Source organism: Parasteatoda tepidariorum, chromosome 1, assembly GCF_043381705.1.
Source record: "Parasteatoda tepidariorum isolate YZ-2023 chromosome 1, CAS_Ptep_4.0, whole genome shotgun sequence".
Taxonomy (NCBI): Eukaryota; Metazoa; Arthropoda; class Arachnida; order Araneae; family Theridiidae; genus Parasteatoda; species Parasteatoda tepidariorum.
The window spans coordinates 19,120,986-19,136,511 of record NC_092204.1 but is presented as its reverse complement, the minus strand read 5'-3'; the positions used below and the strand labels follow the sequence as shown (position 1 = coordinate 19,136,511).

General features: G+C 30.0%; 1 protein-coding gene across 1 annotated transcript in view; it reads right to left on the bottom strand.

Annotated features, from left to right (window-relative positions):
- LOC107436823 (tyrosine-protein kinase transmembrane receptor Ror2-like) overlaps positions 1-15,526 on the bottom strand; it is a 204,475-nt gene that overhangs the window by 16,772 nt on the left and 172,177 nt on the right. The window contains exons 4-5 of the mRNA XM_071177421.1: positions 10,584-10,740; positions 5,576-5,906 (exon numbers count right to left, since the gene is read on the bottom strand). Coding sequence (XP_071033522.1) covers positions 5,576-5,906; positions 10,584-10,740 — 488 coding nt within the window. The remainder of the gene's footprint in view (positions 1-5,575; positions 5,907-10,583; positions 10,741-15,526) is intronic.

Sequence of the window (15,526 nt, the reverse complement as noted above, 5' to 3'; positions counted from 1 at the left end):
TAAACCGCCAATAAGAATAAAACTAATTCATTTATTTTGACCGGAAAACATTTTATTTCTCATTTTACACACCAGAGGGCAGTACCAGGATATCTTTAAGGGAATTGTAGATAGTTAGTTTATTTTAAACAAGATGTCAGCACTAATCAAATGCGTGTATTTGGCAAAATAGGCACTTTTATGACCGTTTTCTTGAAAATTAACCGATCGTTAAGGGGTTAACCCAGTTTTTTTGCTTATTATGCAACAGTTGTTTCACACCTTCCGACTCCAACGAGTGTTACGCACTATCATGTGTGTGTATTACATTTATTGAATGGTAATTGCTTTGCATTGTATCAACGTATGTACATATCAAATTTCATTAAAATTGGTCCTGTAGTTCTAGAGATAATAGACCCAGTCTTCAAATTCTCTTAATTTTTTACCCCAGTGTACATAAAGTGTCCCTTAACGACCACCATTAATTAATATATATTTTTTTAGAAATTTTATTTCAAAAATTAAGACAAAAAAATTACGCACATTAGAGGTCTTAAATTATTTTTTAAAGGTGAATAAAATATGAATGTATCGAAATCTGTCTCACTACTAGTGAGAAAGGTGGAATAAAAAACATCTAAACCAGTGTCTGATGAAACTTGTTTTGGTTTATAATAACCGACTTTGTGTTCCTCTCTTTTTTCTTAAGCAAAAGAATAAGAAAAGATTTTGATACACCAAATTTAGTCTTTCTCCATAACATTTTTCGGTAAATCTTCTGTCTATTCCGTCTACTGTGAGCTTCCATTATTTTTAAATCGTTAACCGAATTCAGTAGTCAAACCAGTTTTCCGACTCAAGGAAATATTTTACACCAATTTTACTTTTAATTGAAGAAGATAGTATAAAGAATTTCAAACTGACAAATTTTCATTTTGATTTTAGGAACATTATAGCTTTAGAGAATGTAACAACATCAGGAAGCTGTTTATAAGACTAGATTTCGCATTAATAAATTCTTATTTCATGACTTTATGGAAAAGTTTAAGATCTATGCACATAGCTGAACAGAACATTAATTTCAAAATTATAGTTGTTATTACTACACAATCAGTAAAAAATACAAAACTGAAAAGTAAATTTAACTGAATAAATAGTTTTTATTCCATGTTCTAAGGTATCATGATAAATTTACTAAATTTTACCAGATTTACCAAATTTTATCACAAATTATAAGACCATATCATATTGTTAATTTTACAAAACTCATGAAAAAAGGGCTTCAGTAAAAATTACTGAATTTTTTTTCGCGTTCACATTAAGCCGGAAACACCTCATATTTTACCCAGTTCTGGTAGCTTTAAACGTACTTTTACTTATTGTAGTTTTGAGTTGTGTAGTTTTAAGTGCTTAATTTGTATGATAATATGGTTCAATATGTCATTGTATTATGAATGAAGCTAATTTTCTTGGTATATGTTTCACACAAAACTTCTGACACCGTATTAATGGAAATGTATAAAACTATAGTTGTAAATGATATCTTTAAATTGTTTAGAAAAAGAAATTACAGAAATTATAACGACTTAATGTCATAAGCGAAAGTTCAAGAATCACACAATCGCATTCACAAACTATCAGTGAGATTATTTGTCTTGTACAAATAATGAAATCTTAGTGTCTTTAAAAGACAGTATCAAGTCCTATTCTAGGTGAACAGGCAGTTTTTATTTTTTCTATTACAACTGAAAAAAGAGTGCACGTATTCTTTAATGGGATATATTTCTAGATAGTTAAATAAATTATGGGAGCTCTAATTAATAATTAATAATGAGAAATTTAATAACTAATTTTTCAAGTAAACATGCTTCATGTTCCAAATGCAAATACTAAAAAACTTCATGGCGGTTATTTACAATAACAAATAAAAATTTTAGCTTCCTCATATTTTTGGCTGCAATATTATCTTGATGTACTAGTGTGCTATTCCATTTATTTATTTTCATCATTGCGGACTAAATACGCTACCAATAAATAAAAAAAATTGCATCCATAAAAAAACTTCTAAAATGGCTCTAAAACATTTTTATGACGATTCAGAAACACAAATAAAATATATTTGCAGAAGAGTGGAAGTTTCCATGAATTAGAAAGTTAATAAATAGGTTCTTGTATACTGTAATAAAAAGTGTTATTTCTTACGTTTACGTATGGATGGTGTTTTCAGTATAAATGTGAACAACAACAATCTTCAACTCTACTTCCGGTTGGAAAGTATTCAGCTGTTTACTACAGCTTATTCTGCGAGGTTTAAATTTAGAAGTTGGCATATGGTTGACATGGTAAGATATGTTTTAAAAAGATTCTTTTTTTCAAATGATGATTCTCACTCCTAGAAATGACAAGTCTTTAATTGACGATTCTTATAACTATTCCTTTTAACACAAGTAATAAATCGGGTAACAAATACATGTTTAGAAGAAATATTACTCAAGAGAGTTTCATAATACTCTTCATAATACTACAAACTCTTCACTACCTATACTTCCGGGTTACTGTTTCACACACCCTAGTTTGTAGCACACCCTAGTATAGAAAACACCATCCATTTGATATCACCGATTTCGTTTCTGGTTAATCGATCTCTCTCCATCTTTACAGGTTTTTGTTTTATAAAAAAACAATTTAGTCCCAGCTTTCAAACTATGCTGCTATATTTGATGTATAAATTCTAATGGGCTTCTGTAATGGTAAAGAATACTATACTACTCTTTAGGTACAGTGAAATTACCTTAAGTTTCACAGTCTGTATAGATGATTCTTATTACAGTGATTTCCAGTGACAGTGTAAATTAAAACATAGACAATTTGCATACAGTATATGCATGCAGAAGGTCTTTAACTTAAGGCTTAGCAACCTATGTAGATGATTCCTTTTTTTAATTTCCAATGGCAAATTTACTGGACAGTAGTTACAGCACAATAAGAAAAGTGAAATACAATAAAAGATGGTAAACATAATGCGATAACTTGAGATCATTAATTCAAAAGGTTTCGGGCTTCCTAATATCGCACGGCTAGAGAAGACATGCGCAAAGCAGGGCAGTGCATAATATGGGCGGCATCGATTTCCTCCCCAAGGTTACAAAGTGTGCAATGGGAGAAGAAGCAATGTTAATTCTGCTGAGGTGTTTAAGAAGACCGCCGTGTTCAGTGACCTGGCGGAATTCTGCCACAGCTCTACGCCTTGGCTCAATATAGGATTTTGGGACTATATCCCTTCAAGGTTTATCGTACACTCTTTTGGACAGGTCCATGAGGGAATGGTCTTTTATGCAATTTGTCACAATTTTCTTGATGGAACAAAATGGTATTGCACGGGATATCATTCTGTTCCATCAAGAAAATGGTATGCAGTAGATCTACCTCCTCGTGGTGCACCCTGTAACACTTTGTGGCTTAAAGATCTACAACTTGGCGTTTATGTCTCACGCTTCCTTAATTTTGTTGCAGATGATTCCTATTACAGTGATTTCCAATGACTGTGTAAATTAAAACATAGACTAATTGCATACTGTATATACCTGCAGATAGGTACAAATTTAGGTTTCGCTGTCTATGTAGATGATTATTATTACAGTGATTTCTAATGACTGTGTTAATTAAAACATAGACTAACTGCATATAGTAGGGGAGAGTTGGATAAAACGGGATAGTCGGACAAAACGGGATATCTCGCCTAAGGACCAGACTAATGTAGCTATCTAGTGGACGACGACAGAAACTTGTTATTTGACTGTGATTATATCATTTTCAGTGCGTACCGTCTCGAGATCACTAGTTGATAGAAAGTTGTAGGTCTCAGAATTTTTTTACTCCATTTTTTTGCCACTTTCCCCAATCACGCGCGTTGTTTTTCACTTTTCACATTGTACTGCCTATATATATATAGGATTACAATTCCGGTGAGTATTACATTTGATGAAGCATTTATTAACGAGTATTCTCATGTCTAGTCAATCTAATTTTTCTTTCACGTTTAGGCAGTAGCCATGTTTGCTTTGAAAAGTGTCTGAGTCTGACAAAACGGGATACTTATGAGTTGGATAAAACGGGATAGAGTTTTTTTATATCCCGTTTTATCCACCTATTTATTTGTTGGCCTAATACTTTTACTATATTATTATTACTATATTGAAAGAAAGGTAAAAAAGGCTCATACAAATACATTGACCACTGGATTGGCAGCAGTGAAAAAGTTGGACGAATAAGAGACAGTATTTAATGCTGAACAAGAAAAAACGCGTGAGCATGTATTGGCTCTAGAAGAAAGATTATTTGGTACAATTCTAACGGGCATACGAAAGCTAGCATTTGAGTTAGCTGAGAGAAACAATATTTAGCATAATTTTAACACAGGGAAAAAAATGGCCTTCTCCCCACATACAACTCATCGCCTTCAGTCCCTGGATATCAGTTTCATGGCTCCACTGAGCGCGTATTATGAACAAGAAGTTCGAAAGTGGCTGTTCAACCATCCAGATAAGTGCGTTATAATTTACGAGGTTACAAAGCTGTTCAACGCAGCCTCTTCATGGGCAGCCGTTGCGGAAACTACCATTAAAGGGTTTAGTAAAACTGGTATAAGTCCTTACAATCCTGACGTCTTCCCAGATCACCTGTTTGCATTGTCTGTCACCACTGATTTAACAGCAGGAACTTCCAGGCATTGAACACCAGACTGATGTGTGCAGTTTTAGGATTATTACTCTCTTGTTATCGACCTAAGCTACCCTTTTCCATCATTCCAAAGTGTACCTTAAGTGTATCAATGTATTTCAAGTAAAAGGACAACTCCCAGAAAAAATGACTGATAAGAGAAGGAAGAAAACTGTAGTAATAGCATCATCTCCATTTAAAAGTGAATTATAAATGGAAGAAGAAAAAAAAGGATGATTAAACTACAAGAATGAACCAAGAGAATTGAAGAAAAGACTGCTAAGAAATCCCTCTTAAGGGCACCAGACGCATCTCGACAGTGAAAATTATGGAATAAGTGTTCATGGTTGAAAACTCATAAAATCTTTAAAAACTTATGTAGCATCAGAGAATTTTTGTGTACTTAATTATAAAACAACAGTTTATATAACAATGTTAGAAGCATTAAAATCCCAAAAATACAACTTTTAGAAATTTTGCTTTACAGTTTTCTGTCAATTAATTATGTTTTTGGCTAGTTTTACACAAAAAATTAAACATTGTAAACCCTATCCCGTTTTGTCCGACCCAGGTATGCTAAAACGGGATATATAAGAGTTTGAAAAATGATTTTTTTTCCTATTTCACAGTCATTAAAATTAGTTTAAAATATGTTTTTTCTGTGCTTCAATAAGTGATGTAGCTATATATAAAAATAATGTGTAGTAAATAATAACAATAATGGTATCCCGTTTTGTCCAACTTTCCCCTATATACCTTCAGAAAGTCTTTAGGTACAACTTTAGGTTTCGCAGTCCTTGTAGATGATTCTTATTACAGTGATTTCCAATGACTGCTTAAATTAAAACATTGACTATTTACACATAATATATACCTGCAAAGTGGCTTGCTGTAGGCAAAGCCATCTATCCACTCGCAGTGGGGGAATGCATAGTGGCAGAGGAGGGTCTCGGCAGCTGTTCGACAAGGTTCCAGAAGAGATGAGATGACCTCTTCCCAGAGGTCATACGTAATCTGTTCATTGATGGGGGTGGCTGATCCGTCATTGCTAAAATTGTAGTAGACGAGTGTCTTAGAAGAGAGGTATTTCTTGCAGGTACTGCCTGTGTACAGGGAGCAGTATCCTTGGGGTGTATCTAAAGGAGGACGGCGGACATTGGTTGAAGTCGGCTCGGACTGCTGATCGGGCATTGCTGTATTTGATTCTACAGATACAAAATTAGGTAGGACTTCATAAAAAGTAATCATTACATAAGATAAAGCAATAAAAGACAATGTATTTTTAAAAAGACATCTGTATTATAATTTAGGTATAATTACGGAAATATAAAAGACTAGATGTATAGTAACTATAATAAATACATTTTTTGTAAATCTTGAAAGAGATAAAACGAATAGAATTTTCTGTTGTTTTCAAATCTGAGCAAAATAATTATAAAGTAATTTAATTTTAGGGTTTAGTAGTGAATAATGGGCAAAAATGTCTGATTAATCCAATAGACGGCCAAAGCTCACGCTGTAAAAACAACTACTCTTAATTTTTTCGAACTTCGCCTTCATTAATTAAAATTTCATTAATTAATTACAATTTCATTAATGCATTACAGAATATAAAATGAAATTGTCCTATATCAGCTTTTATGAAGATGAAAAATATTATATAATATTCAAATTTTCTAATGAAAATAGGAATAATGAGAAAAAATTGTGATTTGTTTTTCTTTGTCTTTTTTTAACACAATCTTTAAAAATGATTATTAATATAATTACGGTATAATTATTACGGTATAATTATCAATATAATTATTATTTCAATATCCCTCTAAAGCGTATTCAAAAAAATTATTATGAGTACCCTGGACAAAATTGTTAATGGGACCATCAAGATATTTTAATGGTATATGTTGGTTTCTTGATGGCCCAACACTATTTGATGGTAACTATCGTCCAACAATTCCCATCATGTGGTAATGGATTTTGATGGGCAAAACAAAATTCCACCATTTCATGTTGAAAGACGAATCTTTACTATATGATGGACAACCAACATGTTATGTTAGAAATTCTTTGACGAACGAATTCCATCATCTAATGGTGGAAAATGTTGCTTTTGAGCTACAGTCTAAGAAGAAAAAAAGAATTTCATTTTTTATGTTTGTTTTTTTAGCCAAGACACGAGCAGACATTTTTAAATATTTGCTTTTTTAAATGCATTGATCCTTAATTTATTTGTTTATGCTCTTGCTCTTAAGATAATAGTTAAAAACATATTTGATGGCCCTCTAAATAAAATCCTCAAAGACATTTTTTGTTTTTGGTGATATAATTTTTTTACAGTATGTAAAAAATGCCGATTTAAAATTTTTTTTTGTAGTTTTATTATTTTTTACACATAAAAAAATATATAATCTAGTTTTTTTTTAAATTTTAAATTAATATTTAAAAAATACATTGTCGAAACTAGTCGGATACTTTAAACAAATCAATTTCCTATATTTATTTAATTTTTTGATAAACTTTTAAAATATTTATGCAACGAGCATAATACATGCAAAAATACTTTTCTTACAACAAAACTACGTTATTTTATCTTGAAAAATTAACAATATGCTAGTAGAAAATACACAAGCGAATCGTCCATAAAAATAATAAATAAAAAAAAATCTATTTTCAATTATACATCATGAAGTTACCATAAATTACCTAATCAATCTTACTGTCACTATAAAATCAATTTTCAATAAATTTACATAACCTGTCTAAGCCATGAAATCCTAACCTTCCGAACTCATTACTGGCTGTGACGAAATTGTTTGACCCTCATTTTAATCTATTAATCTACGTTGAAATTAATCAATAACATCCTTCACAAACAGCTGGTGATTCTTTTGATTATTTGTCTGATCCATCAAAAGTGCATTTCTCACTTTAAAAGTGCGCCAGATTGCCCAGCAATCAGCGAACCAACTCTAAATTGAAGTTTAATCGGTAATTAGGTGCCCTTTGAAAGCATAAATTTCGATTTAGTTGTGAAAACAACCGTTTTTTATGGATTTTAAACAATGTTAAGCTTATTAGTGCTTTTTTTCGTTTTTGATGATAAAATAAATTTTTTTTCAGAGTTGCTAATTATTTTTTCCCAGGATAACAAGAATATTTCTCATTTTTAATAGGTAAAGGAATATATGTGTAGAGTTTCGTGATAAAAATATGTTAAATGTCATGTTAAAGAAAACTATATTTCGATTCAATGAGTATGGTGTCATGAGGTTTAATTGATAAAAAAAAGTTCAACATTGTTCTTTATATAACCGCCATTGTACAGCAGACAAACTTTTTTAGGTTTACGGTTACTAATGTTCAACTCCGTAGCCTTTTAATTTTGAACCCAATCCAGAAGACAAGGAAACTCCTTGATCAAGTATTGGCAGAAATTTGCCTTTGTGGAGGACTTCTTGAATAAACTAACCCTCATTTGCTTTGCGTGGATAGGAAAAACACGAAAACCTCCCACGGTTATCCTGACGGCAAGGGGAGTCTAATGCATTTACCAATGTGGAAATTTTATATCATCAATGTGGTTGGTGTGAGCCGGGTGCAGAATTCGTATCGACTAGCCATCGTTGGGATTCGAACCTGGTTCACCTAGGTAAAGGTGAACGCTCTATCAGCTGAGCCACCACGGCGAAACGATGTTCTTTGTTGTCTTTCGGAATAAGATGTTTAGTGAATAATATGTTTTTTTAATAACTGTTTTGACAGTGGATTGAGCAGTCTCTTCCCGATAAGGTGTCCTAGGTTCAAATCCCATTGGTGGCTGAATGATACGAATTCTGCTCTTGTCTCACACAGACCACAGTGCTGACGCAAAGCGGAAGACGGATCACAGGTTGGGATCCCGTTGCCGGGAGGCTAACCAGGTTTTCATATTTTTCTTTACCATGTAACGTAAATATTGGTTAGATCTATCAAAATGTCCTCCACGATTTTTGATCTAGAACGTTCCCTGTCTTCTGGGTTTGGGTTCAAAATTACAAGACTATGGATAATTGTTAACTCGGAATCGGGTCAGCTGTTCATTTCCGGTAATAAAATAAAATAACTGTTTTGAAAATGTAACAATTACGCATGAATGTTAAGTTTTGTCATTTTTTAGCTAATTGTGAAACTCTTTGTGCTCATTATGAAAGTGCATCAAATTGCAAATATGAAGAAAAGTCACAGTTTTTTGAAAACCAAAAGTGCTTAGAAAACATTGTTTTGATATTTGATTTTAAACTTAGTCAATGTTTTTTCAATATAGTACATAAGAGTTTGTATTTATAGCTTTTCTCAAGTTAGTGAGAAAAAAAACTCTTCTTAATTTAAAAAAGCTGTTTTTTTATTTATTTTTAGTTTATGGAAAATTTATTAATTCAGAAGCTAATTCCAAAAAATTTACAATAAGGTTACTTAGCATGTTTCTCCACTAAATTTGCGAAAGATGAAAATAACGATAAGAATTTAAAAAAAAAAAATTAATTGGTAAAATTCAAAGTTAGAATCTCTAAATAATTGAAATTGCGAGTCTTTATGCTAATATTAATTTCATAAATTATAATCGTAATAAAAAATAATCAGAAAAAAAAACTTTTGCTTTACGAAGACAGCTGGATTATCTGACAGATATATATTTCAATTTTAGATAAAACTTAAACTAAAATAATTAATAAGGACATGATACAAAACATGAACGTGAAGCAACAGCAACAGTACACTGCAGTAGCTTTAACGAAATAAACTAGTTTATCATAGTAAGTTAGTTTATATTCAATGATATTTTTATGATTACATAAAAAAAAATTATTTCTTTTTTTTTCTTTGAAAAACATAACCATAGTTAAAAAAATACCTTATTAATAAAATAATCCTTGGCAATATTATGGTATACTCATACAATTTGTAATAGAAAATAAAGTAAATGCTCCTTGGCACTGTTGTGTTCATGCTAACTTCGAGAATTTATTTAGCTGTTATTTTTGAGAGTGGATTTACATAAAAATTGTCACGAAAATATTATTATTAGGTAATATATTATATAATTATATTGCAATATTTTAGTAGATATTATATTAACCATTTAAAAAAATGGGACACTGGTGTCCATTATATATATTTTTTTCTGATGCTCTAATTACAAGCAAAAATATGTTTTGACATTTCTTTAATAATAAAAAAAGTCTAATGGTTACTAGAAAAATCTGTTAGATTATCGGAATTATTTTTGTACAAAAATTTAAAATCAAAAAACGAATAGGTTAAAAAATATTTCATACCAATTCAAAAAATTTTTAATAGTAGGTTTTGTAAAGAAACAAGAAACAAGAACATTTCAAGAAACTTCAATGTTGTACAACTGTTTCTATTTTTCTCTAACTTTAACACAGAAAAAGACATGCTGCATTCCATGATCATAAATTATTAAAAAGTTAAATATAATATTTTACCCTTATTTTAATCGAAATTAATACAAAATAAGGAAAAAAGTATGAAAAATATGTTTGATAAAATTTCTGTGTCAAAGGTTTAAGATATTGTCCAGGAAACAGAAATACCAAATCTGCCTAGGGGCCATATTAGAAATATATGCATATAATACAGCCACTCTATTCATAAGATACGCAAACCCAATCTGGAATGATAATAGGCCTAAATAAAGAAGTTAAGTGTTTAGTTTTGTAAACAAATCTCATAAAGAAAATTAGCTTTATTAAATTAATGATTTCATAAAACTAAGAAGATCGATTACGGTTTTTGACAGTTAATTTAAGGTAATCAAGTTTTAAATCTTAGAAAAAAATCATGTCTTTTATTTACATGATGCTAAAAAGATGATTACTGACCTGTTTTAGTGAGGACGAATATGTGAAAATCTTTACTGTCGGTGACTGTGAGATTGGCACTGCGCATGAAGTTTGTAGCTCTACATAAGTACATAGTACTTTCAGTTGCATTGATGGTCAACATAGAATGAGACAACGTAGGCACTTCGCTTTTAAGCTAAAAATAAATAATAAATGAAAAAAATTTATTATCCGATTTCATAACTTGTTAACAAAAATTTTATTAATTTCAAAATATTGTTTTATGATTACAATACTCAATTGAGTAATTAAAAGTTTAATTATTATGATCCTCACTTCAATAAAAAAAGCATCAATTTTCTAAATTGTCGAAAGCAATTTTAAATTTGTTTTAAGATTTATTAATGACATTTAATGAATAGTTAAGTGTCCTTTTGCTGTAATTCGATTTTGAACTAAACCACGCATATTCGAATGCCGAAAAAAAATTTTCCGTTTCCGTACGACACAAGCATTTTTTAAAATTAAATTGAAATTATAAATTTAGAATGAAATAGTGAAAAAAAATTTTTCTTCTTAACACTAGATTGCCTAAGGAAGTCATTTTGACTGCTTTAAATTTCAATTAGAAAAACAATGATTTATATAATGACACAATTTCTTAGAATTTTGTACAACATATAATTTTTTTAGTGTATTGTTAATATTTACTAATAGCTTGTTATATAACTGTAAATAATATAAAAAATATTAAAAATTAATTTTAAACAAATTTCTTTACAAATTCTTTATTTATTCTTTTACAATCAAGTCATTTTGACTGCTTTTGGGTAATATAGGTATATACTAAGTTTCAGTCTTTCTAGTGTTGAGATTCAATTGCTTTACTAACATGAAATTATTTGAATTGCAATATTTTTCTTAGTAGATGGGAAAAAATTAATTTTAAATAAAATTCAAGTTGACTACATAATTTCTTGAGTTCTAATACGACATAATTTCTCCTCAAAATTAAGTAGGAACTGAAAAAAATAGAAGTTGGATAGTTTAGGCATTAATATTTCTCAAGTTAATGATTGAATCTTTAATTTGCTGTAATGACTGCTTCGCGGAGAAAAAAAATACCGTTAAAATTACCGTTCTGTATGATAATGGCATTTCTAGTAAAAACAAACGTAATTATGGATTTGAAATCAAAATATACGGACTTAAAACCCCTCAATTGGTGATTTTTCCATTCATATGGTAAGGATTTAGCTGAAATTCTGCTTTTCAAAATTGTAGTTCTTATTACTACACACTTAATTAAAAATACAAAACTGAAAACTAAATTTAACTCAAGAAATGATTTTTAGGCCATGATAAAATTTATCATGATTAAATTATCAAATTTTATCACAATCACCAATTTTGTTCACATATTGTAAAATAATATTTTTTAGTTAATTTTACCGAAAACATTACCAGAGATATTTTGTAAAAATTATGCAACTTTTTGGTGTTCCCTTACAACTATTAATATAATAAATTTTATCTTTTTTGTTGGTAGTTTCGACCATAATTTTTTTCTCACAGATTACTATTTTAAGGTTTTATCTAACGTATTAGTAATTCCTATATGTCTAGGATTAGTATTTCTGAAGCTAATTATTGAATTCAGATTTTTCTAAGGGATTAATATTTATTTAAAATTTTATCTAGCGTATTAGTTATTCCAATATGTTTAGAAATCAATATTTTTGAAACTAATAAATCAATCTGAATTTTTGTGAGGGGGTTATTATTAATTTACAATCCTAAATCTTGTCAAACGTGTTAGTTATTCCAATGTATTTAGAAATTAATATTTTTGAAGTTAATAATTGAATCTTGATTTCGCTAAGGTGGTAGCTATTTGTTTTAAATTTTATGCGGGATATTAGTTATTCCTGTTTGTTTAGGACTTAATATTTCTCAAGCTAATAATTGAATCTTGAATTTGTTGCGGTGATTATGGCTATTTCAGTTTTATCTTGACTGAAAGTTACTCATAGGAATTAATCTTTCTTCCTCTAACTCAGTGTTTCCCAAAGTGTGGTACGCGTACCCCCAGGGGTACGGGAACAGTTTAGTGGAGGTACTTATTCTTATGCGAAATGTCTTGCAACAAACGAAAATTTCAAAACATTTTATTTAAAAACAAAGCTAGCGATGAAAATTTGCGATTACGTATTTTTCTATTGGCTATTTTTTGCAGAGTTAACAGTTAATAATTAGCGATGCCAACAGCCAGTTGTGGTTCTTAACTTTTGAGCAATTATTTTATAGTAAAATATACATTCATTTTTTAATAAGTGGTACACAGCGCTACGAAAAATTTAGAAAGGGAACACAAAAGTCATAAGTTACATCAAATATTGTAAAAATACTTTTACTTCATATATTACATCAAAACATGTAATATATTTTCCTTGTTCAACAATGTATAAATGAATGCTTAAGCAGTCTCAAGCAATCAGTTTATTTTAAAAATTTTGAGAATATTTTATCATCATTTCTTTTTAAAACTTGAATACAAGACGTTTTATCAAAAAGATGACTAATTACTACAATGTTTGATGCATGGCGAATTCCTATACATCTCCAAGTTACCTTTATTTAAATAAGCACTTTTCCTCAAGAGCATTTTAATATCCCCCAAAACTTTCAAGCAACTACATTAGTGACTCAAATGGGACTAACACAAACTGAGATAAAAAAAAGAGATTCTCTGAGGCGCCGAAAGTGAGAATTTTAAATGAGAAATAAAGCGTCCTGAAATCGTGGCTGCCTAATTGGCGCCGGGAAATACGAGTGAAAGTGCGCCAAGTTCTAATTTTTGGAGAGAATGCATCTTCTTAATTAACTCTGAAAGGTATTTACACAGTCGAATTATATGACATACGAAATGCTTTCTCCAAGTTTAATATCCCGCGCCAAAACTCCGTCGCAGGTTTTCGTTAAGTCTTGGGTAACTTAATAGCAGTCGTTGTGAAGGACTGAAAATATAAAATTCAGAAATAAGTGGCCACTTTCGCTTAATGAAGATGCAATATTTCAGCTGTCACAGCATGTAATTAAGAATTAAGGTAGAGATGCGCGACATACTGAGAGATCAAACTGAGGAAGAAGCGGGGTGTACTTTATAATTTAAAGAAATATTTAATCGAGTAAGATTCGAAAGAATATATCGTCGGTTAGCTTTTCACTTTGGGCTAAGCTATAACTACATGCTTATGTATTTGCAAGCCCCTTGTTTGATGCTGCTCATCAACCCTTATATTTGCTTCGCAACAGTTGTTATTCTTGGCAAAAAACAGTTTTTCTTAAGAAAGCTAAAATTATTCACTTAAAGTATAAATAACTGAATAAATACTGTTTTTTTATGCTTGCACCCCCATTTCACACGCTCAAATACTTTCTGTATAATTAAGATTGTGGCATAACTACCACTATGATTATTAAATATCAATTCACTAGTATATAAGACATGCTAACTTGATTCAATCTTGATGAACCTTTTGATAGATGAAGGTTGGTATTATCTAATGGTTTTTCCCCGCAAGATCTATTAGTGAACATAACTAGTTCTTATAAGTAATCATTTCTTAAAACAACATTTAAAATTAAAAGTATATTCTAATAACAAATTCAGTGGTGTACAACCGTAATTTAATATTTTTGTTTGTCAAAAGAGCTGATATATTTAACACAATGTTTGCATGCGCGTGAACCTGATCGTTAAGCTCTAAATAATTTAATGACTCGCATTAACTGTATTTTACAATACTGTATTAATGTAATTTGCACATAAAATAAATAACAATTGTAAAATGGTTAAAAAAAAATCGGGCACCAATTTTAATAACTTTACCTTAAAATGTAGCATAAATTACATTATAATAAAAAAATTAAAATTGTCTTAGTTTTGAACTCTTAGAAAAAAATAAAAAATTTATGGCTCTAGTGTAGAATCAGGGGCCCCTTGGTTTAATGATAATTTTCTTTCAGTTTCCCTGAAATTCCATTCTTGGTTACATTGATATACTTTGCTGTCCTTGTTTTCATTGACGTCACATTCGGGTTGCCGCAACTTTTTTATTTAATTTATTTGATTGGTTCTTGGTTTATTTACATATATATTCATGACATATATATATATGCATATATATGTATGGCCATTCCCTTAAATACGCATTCTGAGGTGTGTCAAAAATAACAAATTACAATCGATATTATCAGCATTAAAATGATCATCATGCGATAAAATTAGATAATTCTATAGCATATGATAGTAGAAAAAAACTGCCTAAAGAATGCTTATTAGAAAAAGTAGAAACGGAAATGACGAAACAAGCTAGTCATAGAGCAAATAGAGTGAAAATATTAATCTTGTCTTGAGGCATTTATTTAAGAGCAAATTGGGTTGCATATTCAGATGTTTGTTTCATAAACGCGCTAAAGCTCGCTGCATCAATTAGTATTTAAAATTCGAAAGAAAAAAATATTTTTAAACAGCGTTTTTATTCAATGTTAAAAAAAAAATTAAAGTGAAAAAAAAAGATTAATAATTTTTGAAGTTTTTTTTTTCAGCCGCAGGTTTATGTTTTTAAAATAATCTTTGGAAACAAATTCACTTCTCAGAAGATTGCGAACAAGAATTATTGATTCAGAATAGTTTTCTCATGAGTTTAAAAAATCGAAATTTTATCCATGGGCTAAATCATGATGCGCTAAATCAAGACATGGAATTTAAGTTCTAAACATATTAGCCAGACTAAAACTTTTGCTCGATACTCTTTTTACGAAAAGTGTGAACAATTTTTAAAATTTCAACACTTGTAGTTTAAAGAACTTTTTGGTTGAAAGAAGCATAACAAAATATAAAAACTAAAAATCGTTAAATAGCACAAAATGTTGTAATCTGGAGAAAATTTGGGAAATTCGTTTAACCCTCTTTCCAA